The 18,213-nt window shown below is 43.5% G+C and overlaps 1 protein-coding gene across 14 annotated transcripts in view; it reads left to right on the top strand.

Moving 5' to 3' along the window:
• Positions 1-18,213, top strand: part of ABLIM1 (actin binding LIM protein 1) — a 340,561-nt gene that overhangs the window by 296,185 nt on the left and 26,163 nt on the right. For 7 of the 14 annotated variants that reach the window (XM_088842352.1, XM_088842348.1, XM_055424580.2 and 4 more), the window contains 5 exons: positions 4,714-4,791; positions 5,814-5,969; positions 9,835-9,870; positions 12,342-12,471; positions 14,681-14,797. In XM_088842352.1, the coding sequence (XP_088698478.1) occupies positions 4,714-4,791; positions 5,814-5,969; positions 9,835-9,870; positions 12,342-12,471; positions 14,681-14,797 (517 nt within the window). The remainder of the gene's footprint in view (positions 1-4,713; positions 4,792-5,813; positions 5,970-9,834; positions 9,871-12,341; positions 12,472-14,680; positions 14,798-18,213) is intronic. The other 7 variants (XM_088842358.1, XM_088842357.1, XM_088842356.1 and 4 more) reach the window with 1 other exon arrangement.

Genomic DNA, 18,213 nt, shown 5'->3' with positions numbered 1-18,213 from the left:
ATCTGTAGAAATATGGATTATCTGCAACTTTGTTACCACCTGAAGAGGTGACACTAGAATTAAGTTAATGATAAAGAAGAAACTGTCAGTGGGATTTGAAGGAGGGAAAACATGTCAGTAAGCTGTTGCTTTTGAGGTTAAGATGAGCCTTAATTTTGAGTGTGTGGATATGAGCTGTCATGTCAGAAGACAGCTCTGTGCCTTTTGATGTTGAAGGCCATCAAACACTATTAGCAAGGTGTATTAATTAGGGGGGAAACACAGCTAGAAGAAGAAAAGGGGGACTTCAGTGATAAACAAGACGTTCATTTAAAATTCAGCATGTTTCTTTTCTTTCTTGTTTTAAAGTACTCTCAAATTACATTTGCATTAAGGTCTTAAATCATTTGGGTTTCTTTTGTTAAATGATGTAATATTAGGAATTGGCTCTTTTTAAATTAACACTTTAAAACACAGAGAAAATAAAATGCAGCATGTTTAGAAGTCTAGATGTTTAGAATTGAAATGTAAAATTCTAAATATTTAAGATTCAAACTCAAAAATAATAGTCCCACTTTTAGGAGTAAGATTTTTTATCTTCACAAGAGAGAGACCACTAACCTCTGCTGGTTGAGCAAATACACCGGCAGGGGGAGCCATTAGGAACTGTGGTGTAGGGGGACCATCCCTATGTACCGTTTAACTTGGAGCACAGTTCGTGAGGGAGCAGACCAGGAGTTATCCTGTTTGATCAGACAGGCTTGAGCAAGCTCTCTGCTATCCCTCATGGAAGGGTGATAGTAACTAGAGCCTAGACGCCAGCTGGAGAAGTTGTTGTCTTGGGAGGGTACAGATTCGTTCCATGGAGTTCTCAGGGAAGGACATTTGTCAGCTCTGGGTGGGACCACTGCCCCATCCACTGAGACAGTTACCTGAGTTCTGATGGGAAGGTCTCCAAGGGTGAGAACTCGAGGAAGTCTGGTCATTGGAGCTCACATCCAAAATGACCGTCCAGTCATGAGGAGCAGAACAGAGTGAGTCCTGCCCTTCATTATTTGAGATGCTGGCAAAGAACTCCAGCCTCACGTCAGTTGTCTGGAAAATGCTGGGTCTTCATCATGTGCAGGGCAAGGTACCTGAAGCTTTGTATGTATTGTTTCATTTATCGCTGGGGAGGAGGTGTTGTGTGTACCATTCTATACGTAGATAAATTGAAGTGTAAGGAAGGTAAAGGGAAAGCAATGAAAGAGTGAGAAGGGGAAGGAAAGGGGAAAAAAGACACTCGTGTAGTGTCACACAACCAATAGAGCCAATATATGCATCAGGGCATTAGACTCCACAGCCAGCCTTTTAACCCCCTAGGTTATGCTCTACAGAGCTGCATTTTGTTCCATTATTTCATTTTCAACAGGAAAGCAAATTAGGACCACTATAAGAAAACAGGCAAGCAAGGGCATAACTCAACCCATAAGCAAGATCTCTGTGGAAGTAAAATTGACAGGAAGGTTAGGAGGTCAGAATGAAGCTAAAGCCAACAGTGGCAAATGCAGTGAAAGACAGCAGTTTCTGAACCTCCAACCCATTGTAACTGTTTCTGAAATACACTAAGTGGTCTGAAGATACACTGGGCACAGTGATCTCAAGAAAGAGCCAGAGCAGCAGTGGATTTGTTGAACGTTGGCTTGACTTCAAAAACTGACTATGAAACTCTCAAATCTTTATTTGCAATCAGAGAAACCAGGGCAGTTGGATGCAAATTGGAGGTGACTTCAATCTGAAAACAATGGTACTTGAGAAGAATTTTTGGATGTTAATACCTTTAGCCCAACAATGTTAAAACAGTAAATGAGTAAGATAAATGCTTCAGAGAAAGCCTGTGTCACTCACAGGATGCTCAGTCCTGTGAAGAAGGAAGAGAGAGAGAAACTGAGCTGGGGGCAGGCTGGTTCAGCCAAGAGATCTTTTCCAGCCAAGTATTTCTCCATCTCTGGAAGGGAGCACTCAGGGCCCTTTTCCGATCCCTGTGCACCTTCTCCCCAGCTGTGTTCCTGCAAGTGTGCACAGTGCATCAGAGAAAGAAACACTTCAGAGCCACCCCAGGCCCATTGTTACAGGAAACACACAAAGGATACCTGACCCCCATTTGGGCAGAAATAAGGATGAGGAAGGTGGGAGAGACCCCAAAGCTCAGCGTGCACTTTGGCTATTCACACAGTGTCCTCACTGCTTGTTAATGAAAACAAGCCTTTGTCATAGCAACGCCAGCAACCCAAAACATCTGACTCTCCTGGGGAGCACCCTCTCCCACCCCACCCCAACAGCGAGCTATTGCAGGCTTCTTAGAAGCTTCTAAGTTTCAGTCAAAACATTTTCAGTTGGCATGCACTCTCTCCTGCTAGTTCATCTCCATATTTTTCTTTTACTTTCACCTCACTTGTCCCAAAGCCATGTTGATGAAAAGTGAATGGCCACACTCGCCCTCCAATGTGGGCAGAAAATTTAGCACAGGGATTAAGAGCTCAAGCTCTGTCTCCAAAGCGTCTAGTTTCAAATCCTGACACTTGCCCACCTGTGTGACTCTCCCATCATTTAGAAAACAGGGATGTTAGCAGAATCTCCTTCCTGGGGTTATTGAGAAGATTAATTGAGAGCATACTTGGGGAGTGCTCAGCACAGGGCCTGCCACAGAGTAAGTGGGTCAGAAATGTTCAGTACTATTAATCTCATGTTGTTGCCTAAGAGGCTTCATTACTATATTGAGTTTACAAATGTTAGATCCTGGCAACTTGAAGCCGAAGGACTGCCTGTAGTGAATTATTGTCTTCTCTCATTGTCCATGGGATTCTCCAGGCAAGAATACTGGAGTGGGTTGTCGTTTTCTTCTCCAGGGGATCTTCCCAACCCAGGGATTGAACCTGGGGCTCCTGCATTGCAGGCAGCTTCTTTACCACTGAGCCACCAGGGAAGCCCAGTTATCCCACAGAGAGGGTTACTGGCTCAGCTTTCTGAAGTGGTCGCATCTCTTTTTACAGGAGGGCTGCACTTTGGTGGTGTCCCTTGTATGTTTTGATTGGCAAATTGATCCGGGAGTTGGATTTTGGGAGTCCTGTTATTACGTGAATCCTTTCTTTTGTAATATATTCAGATGTGGGGATTCTATCATCTTGAGATACTCCTGTGCTTGGAAAATTGTCACTCGAGGAGGAAAGTGCTTGTCCAAGGAGGGAGGGCCGGAAGGGCCGAGCCTGGCTCACCGCCACTGTGCCCCCTGCCACCCTTATGTCTCAGAGATGTCAGGGACCCTGGTGAGAACAACTGATCCCACCCCTCCAGTGGATTCTTACTGTCCAAGCAGGTCCAAGCGCTGCCTGCCTCAAGATGACCAGGCGGGTTTGCTTTCCTTGTTTCAGATGTGAGGTCCATAGTGATACAATATCCTCATTTTTAGAGGGAGTTGTAGGGACTCAGTTATACTCACATCAGGATACCGAAATATCAGCAGGAACAGTATTCCTAACACAGATCTATAAATCGTCCTCTCCAAGGAATAGCTGCACAGAAGGGAGAAGCCTTCCAAGACCAGGCCTTTGGTGTCTTTGCAGAGCTTTCCAGAACGTATCAAGCAGGGGTGGGGGGCCATTAATCCCAGTTCATGCATTTCCCCTCTTCTGTCACCATCCTGCCCTCTCAGGGTTCTCTGAGTTTGTGTTACAAAGTCCACTTTCTTTTGCTTTCCCTGGTGGCCGACCATGGACCTTAACTCAGTGACCTTCCATGTGGTTAAGCTCAAATCATGTAATTAACATGAGTCAAGTATCCACAAACTGAGTAGTTGTTTGCAAATAATAAATTCTCATTCCCACAACAAATATTTACGCCTACTCTGTACCTGTGCAAAACGGTGGGCACATACAGTGGTAAGAAAAGAAGCCCTCTGAGGGCAGAGGTCATAACTAAAGGTAATGAGCGAGAGCGACATGATGATGAAACCAGCAAGTACGGCTTTATTCATTTTATTCATGAAGGAGAAAGCAGGATTAATGCCATGAGAGAAAATAGCAAGATCACCAACTCTGGAGGAAGAGAACAGGCAAGTCTTCTTTGAGGAGGTGATATTTAAGCCTAGACTGAAGGAGGGAAGAAAAAGACAAGTGAAATGGGGGATGGGAGCACGCTTCTCAGGTCGAGGAAGCAGCAAGGATAAGAACCCTGAAGCAGTGACATGTTCCCGTCCTGTGAGTGACGGCGGGCAGTGAGTGATGCAGGAAAGGCAGGCAGGGACGAGATCCCGAGGCCCTGGGAACAGTGACTCCATTCTTTGCAGATGCTGACACCCACAGAGTGACCGTTCAGACTATATTCTTCACAGATCTCTGTGGCCACTGGGTGCCCAGTGGATTTGAAAATGGTTAAAGGCAGGAAACCCTAAGGTGAGGCCAGGGCAGGAGTCCAGGCTAGCACAGGTGGTGACTGGATGGTGCTAGGATGGTGGCCGTGGAGATGGAATGTGCTTGATGTTGGGGGCAAGGAGAAAAAAGAAGCCCCCAAGTGCACTTTCAAGGCTGATGGCACAGTTCGTTCTTTCTTCCTCGGTTATATCTTCCCTTATTCAGAGAAGTTACAAGTCTTTCTCTTTTTAACCAACTTAAGTCTTTAGGCAAGTGTAGGGACTTCAGCCAGTCGTGATTCGGAAGCCACGGTCTGAAATCTTACATGTCACTCTTTCTTTTACAGCCTACCAGGACTTCCTCCGAAAGCATTTACTCTCGACCAGGCTCCAGCATCCCTGGCTCCCCGGGTCATACTATCTATGTAAGTATCCGCTTCTGGAAGAGATACTTCCAGGCCAAGTAAGGTAGCAGATGGTAAGTGTGGACTGGATAATCTGAAAGGGAATAATTCAAAATGCTTTCTATTTCTGTTATGAGATCCAGTTTTCATTCTTGTAGATCAGCCATCTCAATCCCATTTTCCTCCAGGTGATCGAATGTTTCTGTGGATGTGACCATCAGTATAGAGTGATTGAGTAGATAACCCTATAAAATGCAGTACTGTGATACATGACTTGAAAAATTATTGCACCTAACTTGCATATAGATATTGGAGATTAATCATACCTTTATAATTCCAGTACTGAGTGTCCTTAAATTCTGCCAGAAAGGTCTTTAAATATTTAGTTTATTAAATATGCAGTTCTTGTTTTTAGCCATCTGGGAGGATTTTTTGACCATCTGTTTGAGCTTTCCCTTCTCTGTCATAAATTTAGGAAATCCTGAAGGTTTGCATTCTTCTCTATTTGATGAATTCTACTTAGACTTTTTGCCAAGCTTTTGGTGACTTTTTTTGAAAACATGAGTATCTGGTATAAATAGGCAACTTTATTTTTTAAATTTATTAGCATATAGTTGATGTACAATGTTGTATCTATTTCTACTGTATAGTAAAATAATTTAGTTATACATATGTACACATATTACTTTTCATATTCTCTGCCATTATGGTTTATCACAGGATATTGAATATAGTTTCCTATCCTGTATAGTAAGACCTTCTTGTTTATCCATTCTACATAAGAAATTTTCCATCTGTTAGTCTCAAACTCCTAATTCTTCCACCCCAATCTCCCTCCCTCTAGGCAATCACAATTCTGTTCTCCATGTCTGTGAGTCTTAAATAGGCAACTTTATAAACAGTGTGACCATGCTAAGCAAAGTATTTTAGGATTTGTTTATTTTTAAGATTTTCACTCTTTAAACAAGACATGAGACGCACTAACCACAGTTCCTCAAAGATAAGATGGCAGAGTGATTTTTCTTTCTGTTTAACTTTGGCAGGCAAAAGTGGACAATGAAATCCTGGATTACAAGGATTTAGCAGCCATTCCCAAGGTCAAGGCAATTTATGACATTGAACGTCCAGATCTTATTACCTATGAGCCTTTCTACTCTTCGGGCTATGATGACAAACAGGAGAGGCAGAGCCTGGGAGAGGTAATAAATTCCCAGAAGTTGTGAATGGCACAACTTCTTTCTCTTTTGCCACATGTATAAAAACTACTGATTGGAATCGAGATAAGTCAGTAGCAGGTGCTTTGAGGTCCTCAGCAGCCTGTTGCACCATCCCTTCCCCTTGGGAGGTGTGGAGAGGGGGGGAAGCAGACCAACCACAGGAAGCAACAGTGCAGGAGGAGTATCTGGACCAAGTTGGAGGGTAGAGGAGCTGACTTGCTGGGAAAGGAGCCGAAACTGGGGAGAGTCTGTGAGCAGAGAGGATCGCGGGAAGGGTCCTCTGGGGTGAGGGGGCAGCCTTGGGGTGAGCTGAAATATGTTCATGGGGATCGTGAGGAGAGAGAGCACAGCCCCTAAGTTTTGACAACTGTGTTTTCCAGCACCGTAAGATAATTAGTATATGCAGGAAAAGAAAGCATAGGGTCACGGTACAGCACAGTGCTATGAGATGGGCTTCTGGAATCAAGTTACCTGGGCTTAACCCAGGGACTCCACTCATTAGTTTGTGTGAATTTGACCATGAGACACTCTTTATAATCCTTCTCTGTCTGTAAAGCAGATAATGACAGAATCTATGTATATACGTACATATGTGTGTATATATATGTATATCTTTAAATTTTTTTATTTTTCCAATCTGGGTTTGTATTCCAGAGTATAGCTCCTGGTTGAAATGATCCCTTGGGTGGCAAGTGTTGTCCGTTTTCATGTAGTGCCACCTAGTGGTCACATAGCTGTAACTGCATCTGCAGCCTTTGAAGTGCAGGTTGATTGATCGATTGGCTTGGATGGTTCAGTTGCCTTTGCGGGGCACAGTTTCACAGAAAATAAGTGGCAAAGGAAGGTTCCTGAACAGAGTGCATAGAAGCTGGTCCTACAGGAAGTGAATGATAATTGCCTAATGTTCAAGTCTCAAGGGGAGGCAAGTTGCTTTATGGTGTTATGGGCCCAGATGTTTGAGCTTTGAAGTGAACATTTCTGTGTTTGGAACCAGACTCTGATATTTACTCTCCATATGACTTTGGAAAAATTGCATATTTCCATCTCCTTATCTGTAAACTCAAGAAAATAGGGACACCTACTGTAGAGGTTTTCTGTAAGGATTAAGTGAAATATTTAGATTTTGGCACATAATAAGTACTCAACGATAACCTAGAATGATGGCCTGTGGGTTTCTCTGAGCATCGAGTCTGGACTAGGTGGATGCCGTCCAATCAGAAATCAGATGTGTTCATGAACTTGTCTCCAACCCATGAAGCTTGGAGCTTAGACAGGTTTACAAGCTGTTTCGTTATCCTTTTAATCATTAGCACTTCCACAGAATCCATATACTGCCATTTTAGAAACACTGGAGAAGTAAGCTTGAAGTTCTGTGTAGCCATCTGTGCTTCCAGAAGGCAGATCAGACCAGACCATGGGCTCGAGGAAGTCTGGAGTACAGACAGCCAGCGACTTCTTGTACACTTGGGACAGAAGGGCAAATTCTGAAACTGAGAAATCCGCCACTGGCCATGTTCTTCTGAACACTTCGTTTGCATTTCATTTCTATTTGAAAGATTTTTTGCATTTTTAATTGTGAACGTTTCATTCATTCATTTAGGAAATATTTATTGGGGTCGCTAAGGCTCGGACACGACTGAGCGACTTCACTTTCACTTTTCATTTTCACATACATGGAGAAAGCAAGAGAGTTTCAGAAAAACATCTATTTCTGCTTCATTGACTATGCCAGAGCCTTTGACTGTGTGGATCACAATAAACTGTGGAACATTCTGAAAGAGATGGGAATACCAGAACACCTGACCTGCCTCTTGAGAAACCTGTATGCAGGTCAGGAAGCAACAGTTAGAACTGGACATGGAACAACAGACTGGTTCCAAATAGGAAAAGGTGTACGTCAAGGTTGTATATTGTCACCTTGCTTATTTAACTTATATGCAGAGTACATCATGAGGAATGCTGGGCTGGAAGAAGCACAAGCTGGAATCAAGATTGCTGGGAGAAATATCAATAACCTCAGATATGCAGATGACACTACCCTTATGGCAGAAAGTGAAGAGGACTCAAAAGCCTCTTGATGAAAGTGAAAGAGGAGAGTGAAAAGGTTGGTTTGAAGCTCAACATTCAGAAAACAAAGATCATGGCATCTGGTCCCATCACTTCATGGGAAATAGATGGAAAAACAGTGGAAACAGTGTCAGACTTTGTTTTTTTGGGCTCCAAAATCACTGCAGATGCTGATTGCAGCCATGAAATTAAAAGACGCTTGCTCCTTGGAAGGAAAGTTATGACCAACCTTGATAGTATATTAAAAAGCAGAGACATTACTTTGCCAACCAAGGTCCATCTAGTCAAGGCAATGGTTTTTCCCGTGGTCATGTATGGATGTGAGAGTTGGACTGTGAAGAAGGCTGATCGCCAAAGAATCGATGCTTTTGAACTGTGGTGTTGGAGAAGACTCTTGAGAGTCCCTTATACTGCAAGGAGATCCAACCAGTCCATTCTAAAGGAGATCAATCCTGGATGTTCATTGGAGGGACTGATGCTAAAGCTGAAACTCCAATACTTTGGCCACCTCATGCGACGAGTTGACTCACTGGAAAAGACTCTGATGCTGGGAAAGGTTGGGGGCGGGAGGAGAAGGGGACGACGGAGAATGAGATGGCTGGATGGCGTCACCGACTCTGTGGACATGAGTTTGAGTGTACTCCGGGAGTTGGTGATGGACAGGGAGGCCTGGCGTGCTGTGATTCATGGGGTCGTGGAGAGTCGGACACGACTGAGCGACTGAACTGAACTGAAGGCTCGGACACGACTGAGCGACTTCACTTTCACTTTTCATTTTCACACATTGGAGAAGGAAATGGCAACCCACTCCAGTGTTCTTGCCTGGAGAATCCCAGGGATGAGGGAGCCTGGTGGGCTTCTGTCTATGGGGTCACACAGAGTCGGACACGACTGAAGTGACTTAGCAGCAGCAGCAGCAACCTAATATGTGCCAGGAGCTGCTCCAGTCACTGGGGACACTTAGTTGTAAATGAATGGATTTCTTGCCCTCATGGAGCTTGCAGTGGAAAGTGGGAGACAGATAATAGACAGACAGATACAGAACATAGTATTACAGGGTGATATTGCTTTGACAGATAATGAAGCAGAGTAAGGAGAAAGTACACGGGGGTCGGGGGGTGCTGGGTTGCTGCTTTAAGTGGGAGGATCACAGAAGGTACTGGGTGGTAATGCATTTGAGCAGAGGCCTCACTGAAGATGGGGAGTGAGCCCTGCAGGTGTCTGAGTGGAAAGCACTGTTGGCAGAGGACACAGCAAGTGCAGAGGTCCTGAGATGAGAGAGGGCTTGGTCTGCTGACTGCCTCGAGGAATCCTAGAAAGATGGAAGCCAGAAGGTGAATGGTGATGAGGTCCACAAGGCCTCCTGGGGAAGACGTCACCAAGGTGGTCACCATAACATATTACGTGATTAATTACTGTGGTATAGCTTAGTCAGCAACTGTGCTTACTAAATTCTGTGTTCCAGTAGACACTGTAACTCATGGTGGGAAACCATGAATATAGAGAGGAAATAGTTCCAATTTCTCTAACCTAATTACCTAAAAGCATTACAACATATTTGTCAAAACCCGTGGTTACCAGGCAGACACGTGCGCCCCGGCCCCCCAAGGGCTTTGCCATTGTGTACCTGTCTGAGCCCCACTCTCATCTTCTGAATCAGAAGATGGAGGACAGGCAAGGGTGCTGGCATGTGTAGTTTGAATTATGTTTCCAGATGATTCTGATAAGCAACTCTAATTAAAATGAGTTAACATTGTGACTTTCTCTTTTATTCTTCCAGTCTCCAAGGACTTTGTCTCCTACTCCATCGGCGGAAGTAAGTGTCATTTTTTAAAATTTAAATGGGTGGAATTGGAGAATTACTTGGACCTTTCCTAGACTCACATTTTTGCAAAAGGATATTAAACAAACAGAAAAACTGCGCGAGATTATGGTGAATGTTGAACTCCTTAGTGTAAGATATGATTCTAAGACACAGAAGCACATTTCTTTTTAAATGGAGACAAAGAAATAAAACCAGTTGTACATTGCACCTCTGAATAGTAGGAAAGTGTTTTCAGGAAGTAGAACCACTTGTCCCTATGTGGGGCTCTTTCTCATCTTCCGTAATTATTGATCTGATTCCCAACCTACTAGATCATGTGAAATGGCCAACCGTGGCTGTGGTGTTTCTATCAGCAGAGCCATCTTCATGGAAGACCAGCCCTCTTAGTCTAAACTCAGTAGTCTTGTCTCCCTTCTCAGGGTAGACAGACCATATAGTGGCTTTTATCAAGTCCACCAGCCTGTCTGTTCCCTTGGGAATAACCTCCTGAGTGTCTGGATCCCATATAGCGATCAGTGATTGTTCCATAGTAAGTTATGGGTCCCATGTCAACCCAAACATGCCCTTCCCTTCTGTAGCATCCAACACCAAAGACACAGCTCCCAAATGATTTATTCTACCAACCCATTTTATTAAACGTTCTTCAGGAAGCTGGGGATATTGATTTATAAAATGAAACAGCACCTTCACACTATAGCCCTGGTCCCAGAAATTCTTGGTTTTGCCCTCACCCACATTGACTTACTTTCATGGTGACCAGAAAGAAGCCTTAGAAGTACTTCCTATTGTTTCTGTGTGATTTTTCTCTTGGAGGGTAGCTTTGAAACTAGCAGCGTAAGCTCAGTTCAGTTCAGTCGTGTCCGACTCTCCACGACCCCATGAATCACAGCACGCCAGGCCTCCCTGTCCATCACCAACTCCCGGAGTTCACTCAAACTCATGCCCACAGAGTCAGTGATGCCTTCCAGCCATCTCATTCTTGGTCGTCCCTGTAAGCTCAGACCAACTCATATCTGAGCATGGTCCAGCACCCAGGTCCAACCCAGCACTTTCTTTCATGTGAGCTGTTACAGATAATAGTAAAGGGATTGTTTGTTCCAGCATGCTTCGTAATGTTCTGCATTTCTTTATGCATCCAGTGAGCAAACTCCTCAGGGGTTAGGTCTGCCCCCATCTACGAATAATAATAATAAAATCAGTAGTCTTAAAGTCAAGTAACTTTCTGGATAGTCTATATAAAACTGGAGTGACCTTAGGTAATCACTGTAATTTGAAGTGGTACAATCTCTGTAGTATTGTGATGGTTTATACCAAGTGCTATGAGTAATTTCTATGAGCATTTATAACTGAAGTTATGAAGCAATCATTTCTGTAATTGACCACTTGCAAGATTGAGGCACACTACTGCAGGGATTTTGTTTTGTTGTTAGAGCCAACTAGGATCAAACCAAAGCTTTTTTGCCTCTTGTTCTTGCATTTCACATATCCATGGTAATTGAGATTTTAATTTAGATCATTTTTGTGCATTTTTTCAAACTTTTATTTTTATTGTGCTAGTAAAAACTTCATAGGACAGCAGATTCCTAAAGTGTAAGACATTCCCTGTACTCGTCTAGTTCTTTTACAGTTTTATGTTATGGTTGTGTGTATGATTTTTTTTTGAACTTTATACGCACAGTATTCTTTAGATTTGGACATGGTGTGATGCTACTGTATTCCATTAAATTGATAAGGCATAGCTTAAGTGTACCCCCCATTTGTTGAGCACATAATACAAAACTTTGTCTTTATAAATGGTGACATTATAAATATCTAAGGAAATTTTTCCACTTAAAGATCATTAAAGTATTTTTAGGATTTGCCTCTTAGAATTATTGGATTTGAGGCCAACACAAGCTTATTCTCCAGGAAAATCAACTTAGAATGTCCCCAGATCAACATCATAGATCCTGGTTGGATCCACGAGCAAGATTAGAGTCAGGAGGCTGTTTCTGAAACAGGTTCCACCTGTACAAGCTACACACCTGCCCACAGGTCTCTGCCTGGAACCCTCTGGAACATCCTGAACTTATGGAGAAGAGAGGGAACACCATGTGTTCTACCTTCCTTCTGATGCAGGTCACATGATACAACCTATGTGAATACACTTTGTAAAACTGAAAAGCATCATATAAACATGGTCGTTGGAATTATTCCTTTTTCCCAGACCTCTGTCAACACTGGAGTTTATCACTTTAACATCTTAAAATCTTGGTAAAGGCAAAGACTATAGGTTTTGAACAAAAGGCGTTACCCATGGAGTGTTTGTTTGCATACCTATTTAAGGAACATGCCCCTAAAATGTATGCATGAACGGGTCGACGAGATAGTTCCTGGGGGACTTTGGTGCAGCCTGACTTCACTTGAGCCTGACAACAGCCTGACTATGTGTTGTGCTCCCACTGTCTCACACTTTCTTCCAGGGGTACCAGGATGGGCGGGACCGGATGATCCACCGGTCCACAAGCCAGGGCTCCATCAACTCCCCAGTGTACAGCCGCCACAGCTACACTCCAACCACGTCTCGCTCTCCTCAGCATTTTCACAGACCCGGTAAGGGCACCTCTTCCCGGGATTCACTCTGGATCATCCTGTGTTTCCATGTGATTGTTTTCCCCACCACTGTTACTGTATTTAAAAATCTACCTTCCCCTCTCCCAGAAAAGAAAAAAAATCAAAAATTTCTATCCCATTACAGTTTGTGTTATTTCTTTTCTTGAAACAAGACACATTTTATGATTATATTTATTATGATTTACTGAATCATTACATTTTGACAGTGGACAACAAAAAGTAAAGGAATTTATTTTTTTAAGACTTGAAGATAATCTCAGCACTTTGAGTCTTGAAATGGAGATCTCCAAAAGAAAATATGGTGATGTGCCTTTTAGGCTTACCAGCATCATCTAAAATCCAGTGTTTGTTATGTTTCCCCCATCCACGCACATGGTATTACTATGAGTGCTTGGTTAAGAACCCACTAGAAGGAAGTCTCATATATAAGCACGGGCTGTATTTGGTAAATTTTAAGGTGCCTTCCAACCTAAAATTTTGAATCAGACTTGTAAAACATAAAAGCACTAGAGACGAGCTTTGATGGAGATTATTAAGAGTAATGATCTTTGTTTGACCTTTATCTCTGCAAAATGTGGTTCCTTTTCATATTAGAGGGTGTCTCCTATGTGGAGTAGAAAAAGAATAAAGATCTTATCACAGAAGACAAATAAATTCACAGAAGAAATAAATTCACCAAGGAAGATTTTGGCTTTTTAAACAAACTTGGTGATGATTCATGTCTACAAAGCCTTCATTTTAAGCCTCTTGCTTCTGTGCAGGCTCATAAGCCCATTCATATGGGAACTTATTCTATAAAATAAAACCAAAAGAATGAAATGAACGTAAAAAGGCTGCAATCTTCTCTTTAAAGCCAGAAATTTAGTGCTTGTAGAGGATTAAATTTTTACTCTTGAATCTTTCAATAATATATAGTTTTCTCTAGGCTCCTAAACATTTACTCAGTATTTGTTGAGTTCCATTAAAGGAAAGTTTTCAGGAGAGGAATTCCTTTTATTTGTCTTATACATTTATATCCATTTTATTCCTGGGTTTGGATTTAAGCCCTTATCCGCCTGGGTGATGAGAAATCCTTTATGCCACCATCCCTATGTGTGGGCATACCCTAAGGTCACTGAGGCTGCAGCTGTGACCTTGTCAGAATGACATGGGATTGCCGGGAAACTGTCCGAGAGACCACTGGATGGCCAGGGAAGTCAGTCAGGGACTTGGTTTTCCAAAAAGGCCCTGTCCTCATGGGGCAGTGGAAAGTGTTCCTGTGTTCCCATCATAGTTCTGATGCCAAGAACCTTCAGAACAATCTGTGCGTCCTAAGCACGACTTCTCCCCCTTCATGATACGTTATGGACCTGTGTGATGCCGTTTATTAAGATGATTTTTTCAAGGTGGGGGCTCTGCTAGCACAGTCCTGGTCAGACAGAGCACCTTGAAGTATCCACTCCGTAAGTTCTAGATGCCAGAAATTCATGCACGCCCCTCAGTCTGGTTTAGCTTAAAGGTCCGTAACTAAGTTTCCAGCTCATCAGCGCCTCCACTGCCCAGCTCTCAGCATCATAGTCATCTCTTTGCCACCCAGGGGACACAGACCAGTACAGAGTAAAATTAAACTTCTAGTAGGAGAGGTTTACCACTTAAACAGAAAAAAAAAAGAATCTGACCCTGACATATTGGTATTGGGTTGGCCAAAAAGTTCATTTGAGTTTGTCACCTTAGGGTAAAACCCAAATGAACTATTTTGGCCAGCCCAATAGTTCTTTGCAAGGTTCTTGAAAGGACTGTCACTTTTAAACATATATGTCAGAGGATTCTGTTTTGTCAGGTGCCCTTTTTAAAACAGCCATGGTTGAGTCTAAGTGGCATGCCTGGTCCCGACTCAGCGGTCGTGGGTGTCATCCTGCCAGAATGTCCTGGTGGCCGTTCCCTCCCACTAAAGCCATTTATCCTCAGAGAGTGACTCTGGACTGACCTGGACCCGTTGGCAGACTCTCCCCACTGTGCCTAACCCCTCACAGACACCTTCTTAACCCGTTTTCCTTCCTCTGTTTTCAGACTCCTGATTAATGTTCTTTGTTTTGTTTTTTTTTCCTTTTCCCTCCCTTGGAATGATGGCGGTGTCCCTGCTCCTGTGTTAATTTCTGCTCTTCTTTTCTGTTTCCACCCTGCCCTGCCCCCGGTCCTTGCTGCACAGAGCTGCTGTCTCCTGGTGTGCAGAGGTCCTTCCTGCGCACCAGCAGCCTCAGCTCCGCCCACAGCGACTCCCGCCCCAACTCCCCATTCCGACACCACTTCCTTCCCCATGTGAAAGGTAAGGAGGCAGGCTTCTCCAGGCAGCACCCTGCAAAGCGGAGATTTATTAGCACCCTGGGAAGGCTAATAAGGTGCATCTCCAAGAGTCAGCCCCCAGCTTTGGACCTCTCAGCATGCCTGCGTGCATCATGACTTCACACCCGGCCGTGTCTTAGAACTGGCATAGCATCTCTCCTTGGGAGAAATATGTCATTTCTAAGGGCTCTAGACAAAGTAACAGGAAGTATGTTGGAGACCTTAAGATTGCTTCTCTTCTGCTTAGGAAAAAATATATATTATTATTTTGCTTTTCTCTGTGTTAGAAGCAAAATATAATATATATCTGGGGAATTTTCCTGGTTTTGATATGTGATATGGCCCAGCAATACCCAATGGTATTCAGCAACAAGGATTCCAAAGTTGTCTTCATGATGATAAGCCACGCAGCCACTAAGATGTTTGGACAGTACGAAAGACCTAGGGCCGCGTAACTGAAATGTCTCTCCTTGAGCCAGCTCTTAGGGTGGTCTTCCTTTGACTTGTCCCGATGTCTGCATGATGGAGAAGAGGGGCTTCGCCTTCTGTTTTCTGTTCCTGCCCGTCTCTGCCCTTCCCTGTGTGTCGTTCCCATTGTCTCACTGTGCTTCGGTAGCAGTCCTCAATCGGAGTTCTCAGTTCTCCTTGCTTGGTGGGGGAGCCAGGAGCCACAGAGCCATAATTTAAAATACGTCGGAGCTCCTAAAAGGATGCTGACTTCTTCCGTAGCCTTGATTTGAACCAAACTGAAGAGAATATTGGGTTAGCCAAAAAGTCCATTTGGATTTTTCATAATCTGTTATGGAAAAACCCAAACAAATTATTTGGCCAACCCAAGAGCTGAAGGAGAGAGTTGCAGGCAAGCACAGATGTGGTCATGGGTCTTAAGACAGACCTGAAGGATTCTAACCCTGAGCGACAAGATCTCACGTCACTAATACTTTCTCGAACAGCCTCATTGTTGTGCTCTTTGACTAAATTTTGTTTGAAGTATACCCAGCCTTTTTATTCATTTAGATTTTTAGGGCTCAGTTGTGTAGTCAGTTCAGTTCAGTCGCTCAGTCTTGTCCAACTCTGCGACTCCATGGACTGCAGCACGCCAGGCTTCCCTGTCATCACCAGCTCCAGGACCTTGCTCAAATTCATGTCCATCAAGTCGAGTGATGCCATCCAACCATCTCATCCTCTCTCATCCCCTTCTACTCCTGCCTTCAATCTTTCCCAGCATCAGGGTCTTTTCAAATGAGTCAGTTCTTTGCATCAGGTGGCCAAAGTATTGGCGTTTGAGCTTCAGCATCAGTCCTTCCAATAAATATTCAGGACTGATTTCCTTTAGGATTGTCTGGTTGGATCTCCTTGCAGTCCAAGGGATGTTCAAGAGTCTTCTCCAACACCACAGTTCAAAAGCATCAATTGAGTTGAGTCCAACTCAGTTGAGTCCTAAAATATAAATTTCCTGCCCCTATCAGTAAGCAGTTACCTTGTGAGCATGCTATTTTTTTTCATTTTCTAGGCTGTGAAAATAACATTGCAGATATGCCTATTGAAGACACACACCACTTGCCTTTAGCAAAGACATCTGTCTTTTTCAGCAGGCACAGCACTTTCTAAAATTCTTGACAGATTATCTGTGCCAGTTTCTCCCAGAGCACAGAGGGCCTCTTTCCTGTTCTCCACCCTGAGCTCCTTTCAGGGGTGTTGAAGGTCAGCAGCTGCAGCAGCTCATGGTTTAGTCCTTGTAGAGGTAGATGGCAAGTGCCAGTTTGTAGTTGGCAAGGTGAAATGCCCTGGTGTATTATAGGCGGGCTTCCTAGGTGGCACGGTGGTAAAACACTTGCCTGCCAATGCAGGAGACGCGAGTTCAGTCCCTGGGTCAGGAAGATCCCTTGGAGAAGGAAAAGGCAACCCATTCCAGTATTCTCACCTGAAAAATCCCATGGACAGAGGAGCCTGGTGGGCTGCAGGCCATGTGGTCACAAACAGCTGGTCGTGACTGAGCACGCACGCCTCCTCATAGTGAGCACTCTGCTCTGTGCACCTGTGATTTCCCTCTCCGCATGATGCTCTTTGAACACTTCCAGTTACATCACTTGTCACAGCATCCTGTGATTAAAGTAGCAGGCGGGAGCCGTGGGGGTCGATGAACAGCTGAGGCCCTGGTTAAGCGGCCCAGCCAAGGACCCGCAGCTCGGAAGGGGCAGCATCAGGACTAGAGAGACCCCAAGCCTTCTCAACCTTCATTCCTAGTAGAGGGACGCGTTTCAATATAAATATACTTGAAGAATAATTTTTAAAGCAAGTTTTTACTTTCCATCCCTTTTTGACTAGAAAATTTCGTTCTCAGTTCAGTTCAGTTGCTCAGTCGTGTCCGACTCTTTGCGAGCCCATGAACCGCAGCACACCAGGCCTCTCTGTCCATCACCAACTCCCGGAGTCCACCCAAACCCATGTTCATTGAGTCGGTGATGCGATCCGACCATCTCATCCTCTGTCGTCCCCTTCTCCTCCTGCCCTCAATCTTTCCCAGCATCATAGTCTTTTCAAATGAGTCAGTTCTTCGCATCAGGTGGCCAAAGTATTGGAGTTTCAGCTTCAACATCAGTCCTTCCAATGAACATCCTGGACTGATCTCCTTTAGGATGGACTAGTTAGATCTCCTTGCAGTCCAAGGGACTCTCAAGAGTCTTCTCCAGCACCACAGTTCAAAAGCATCAATTCTTCTGCGCTCAGCTTTCTTTATAGTCCAACTCTTACAGCCATACATGACCACTGGAAAAGCCATAGCCTTGACTAGACAGACCTTTGTTGACAAAGTAATGTCTCTGCTTTTTAATATGCTGTCTATGTTGGTCATAACTTTTCTTCCAAGGAGTAAGCGTCTTTTAATTTCATGCTGCAATTTCATTCTTATGGAGGCTAAAACAGTTATTTGAGTCATTTAAATTACAAAATTAACAAATGTATACTTTTCAATAGAAACACCAACTAGTTATTAAAATTAAGTACCTTAATGTACCTAAATGGTCCTTTATTAAAAATACAGATATGCAGTCTTTTCTGTTTTCAGTCTGAATTCAAAGCACACAGTCAAATAGTATAGGTTTAAATCCTAGAAAGCCTTGGCTTGTCTCACACTTATACTTTAAAAATATCTAATAGTCTCTTTCCCATTTTCTTTTTACTGGATATATATCTACAGTTTGTTCAGATGAAATAGTTTATGTATTTCAGTATAAAATATGAAGTACATAACAGTATATGCTTAGTTATAAAAGCTTTTTGCTATACTGCAAAACCAATCATGTAGAATTTGTAAATTAAAGATATTGCTTTAAAGTTTAGTTGAATAGCTAAATGCGAATTCTCTAAGGAATTACATCTTTCTTATTCTGAAATACA

Source organism: Moschus berezovskii, chromosome 12 (assembly GCF_049115385.1).
Source record: "Moschus berezovskii isolate FMDL1 chromosome 12, NW_MosBer_1.0, whole genome shotgun sequence".
NCBI lineage: Eukaryota > Metazoa > Chordata > Mammalia > Artiodactyla > Moschidae > Moschus > Moschus berezovskii.
This window is presented reverse-complemented; position numbering and strand designations above follow the sequence as displayed.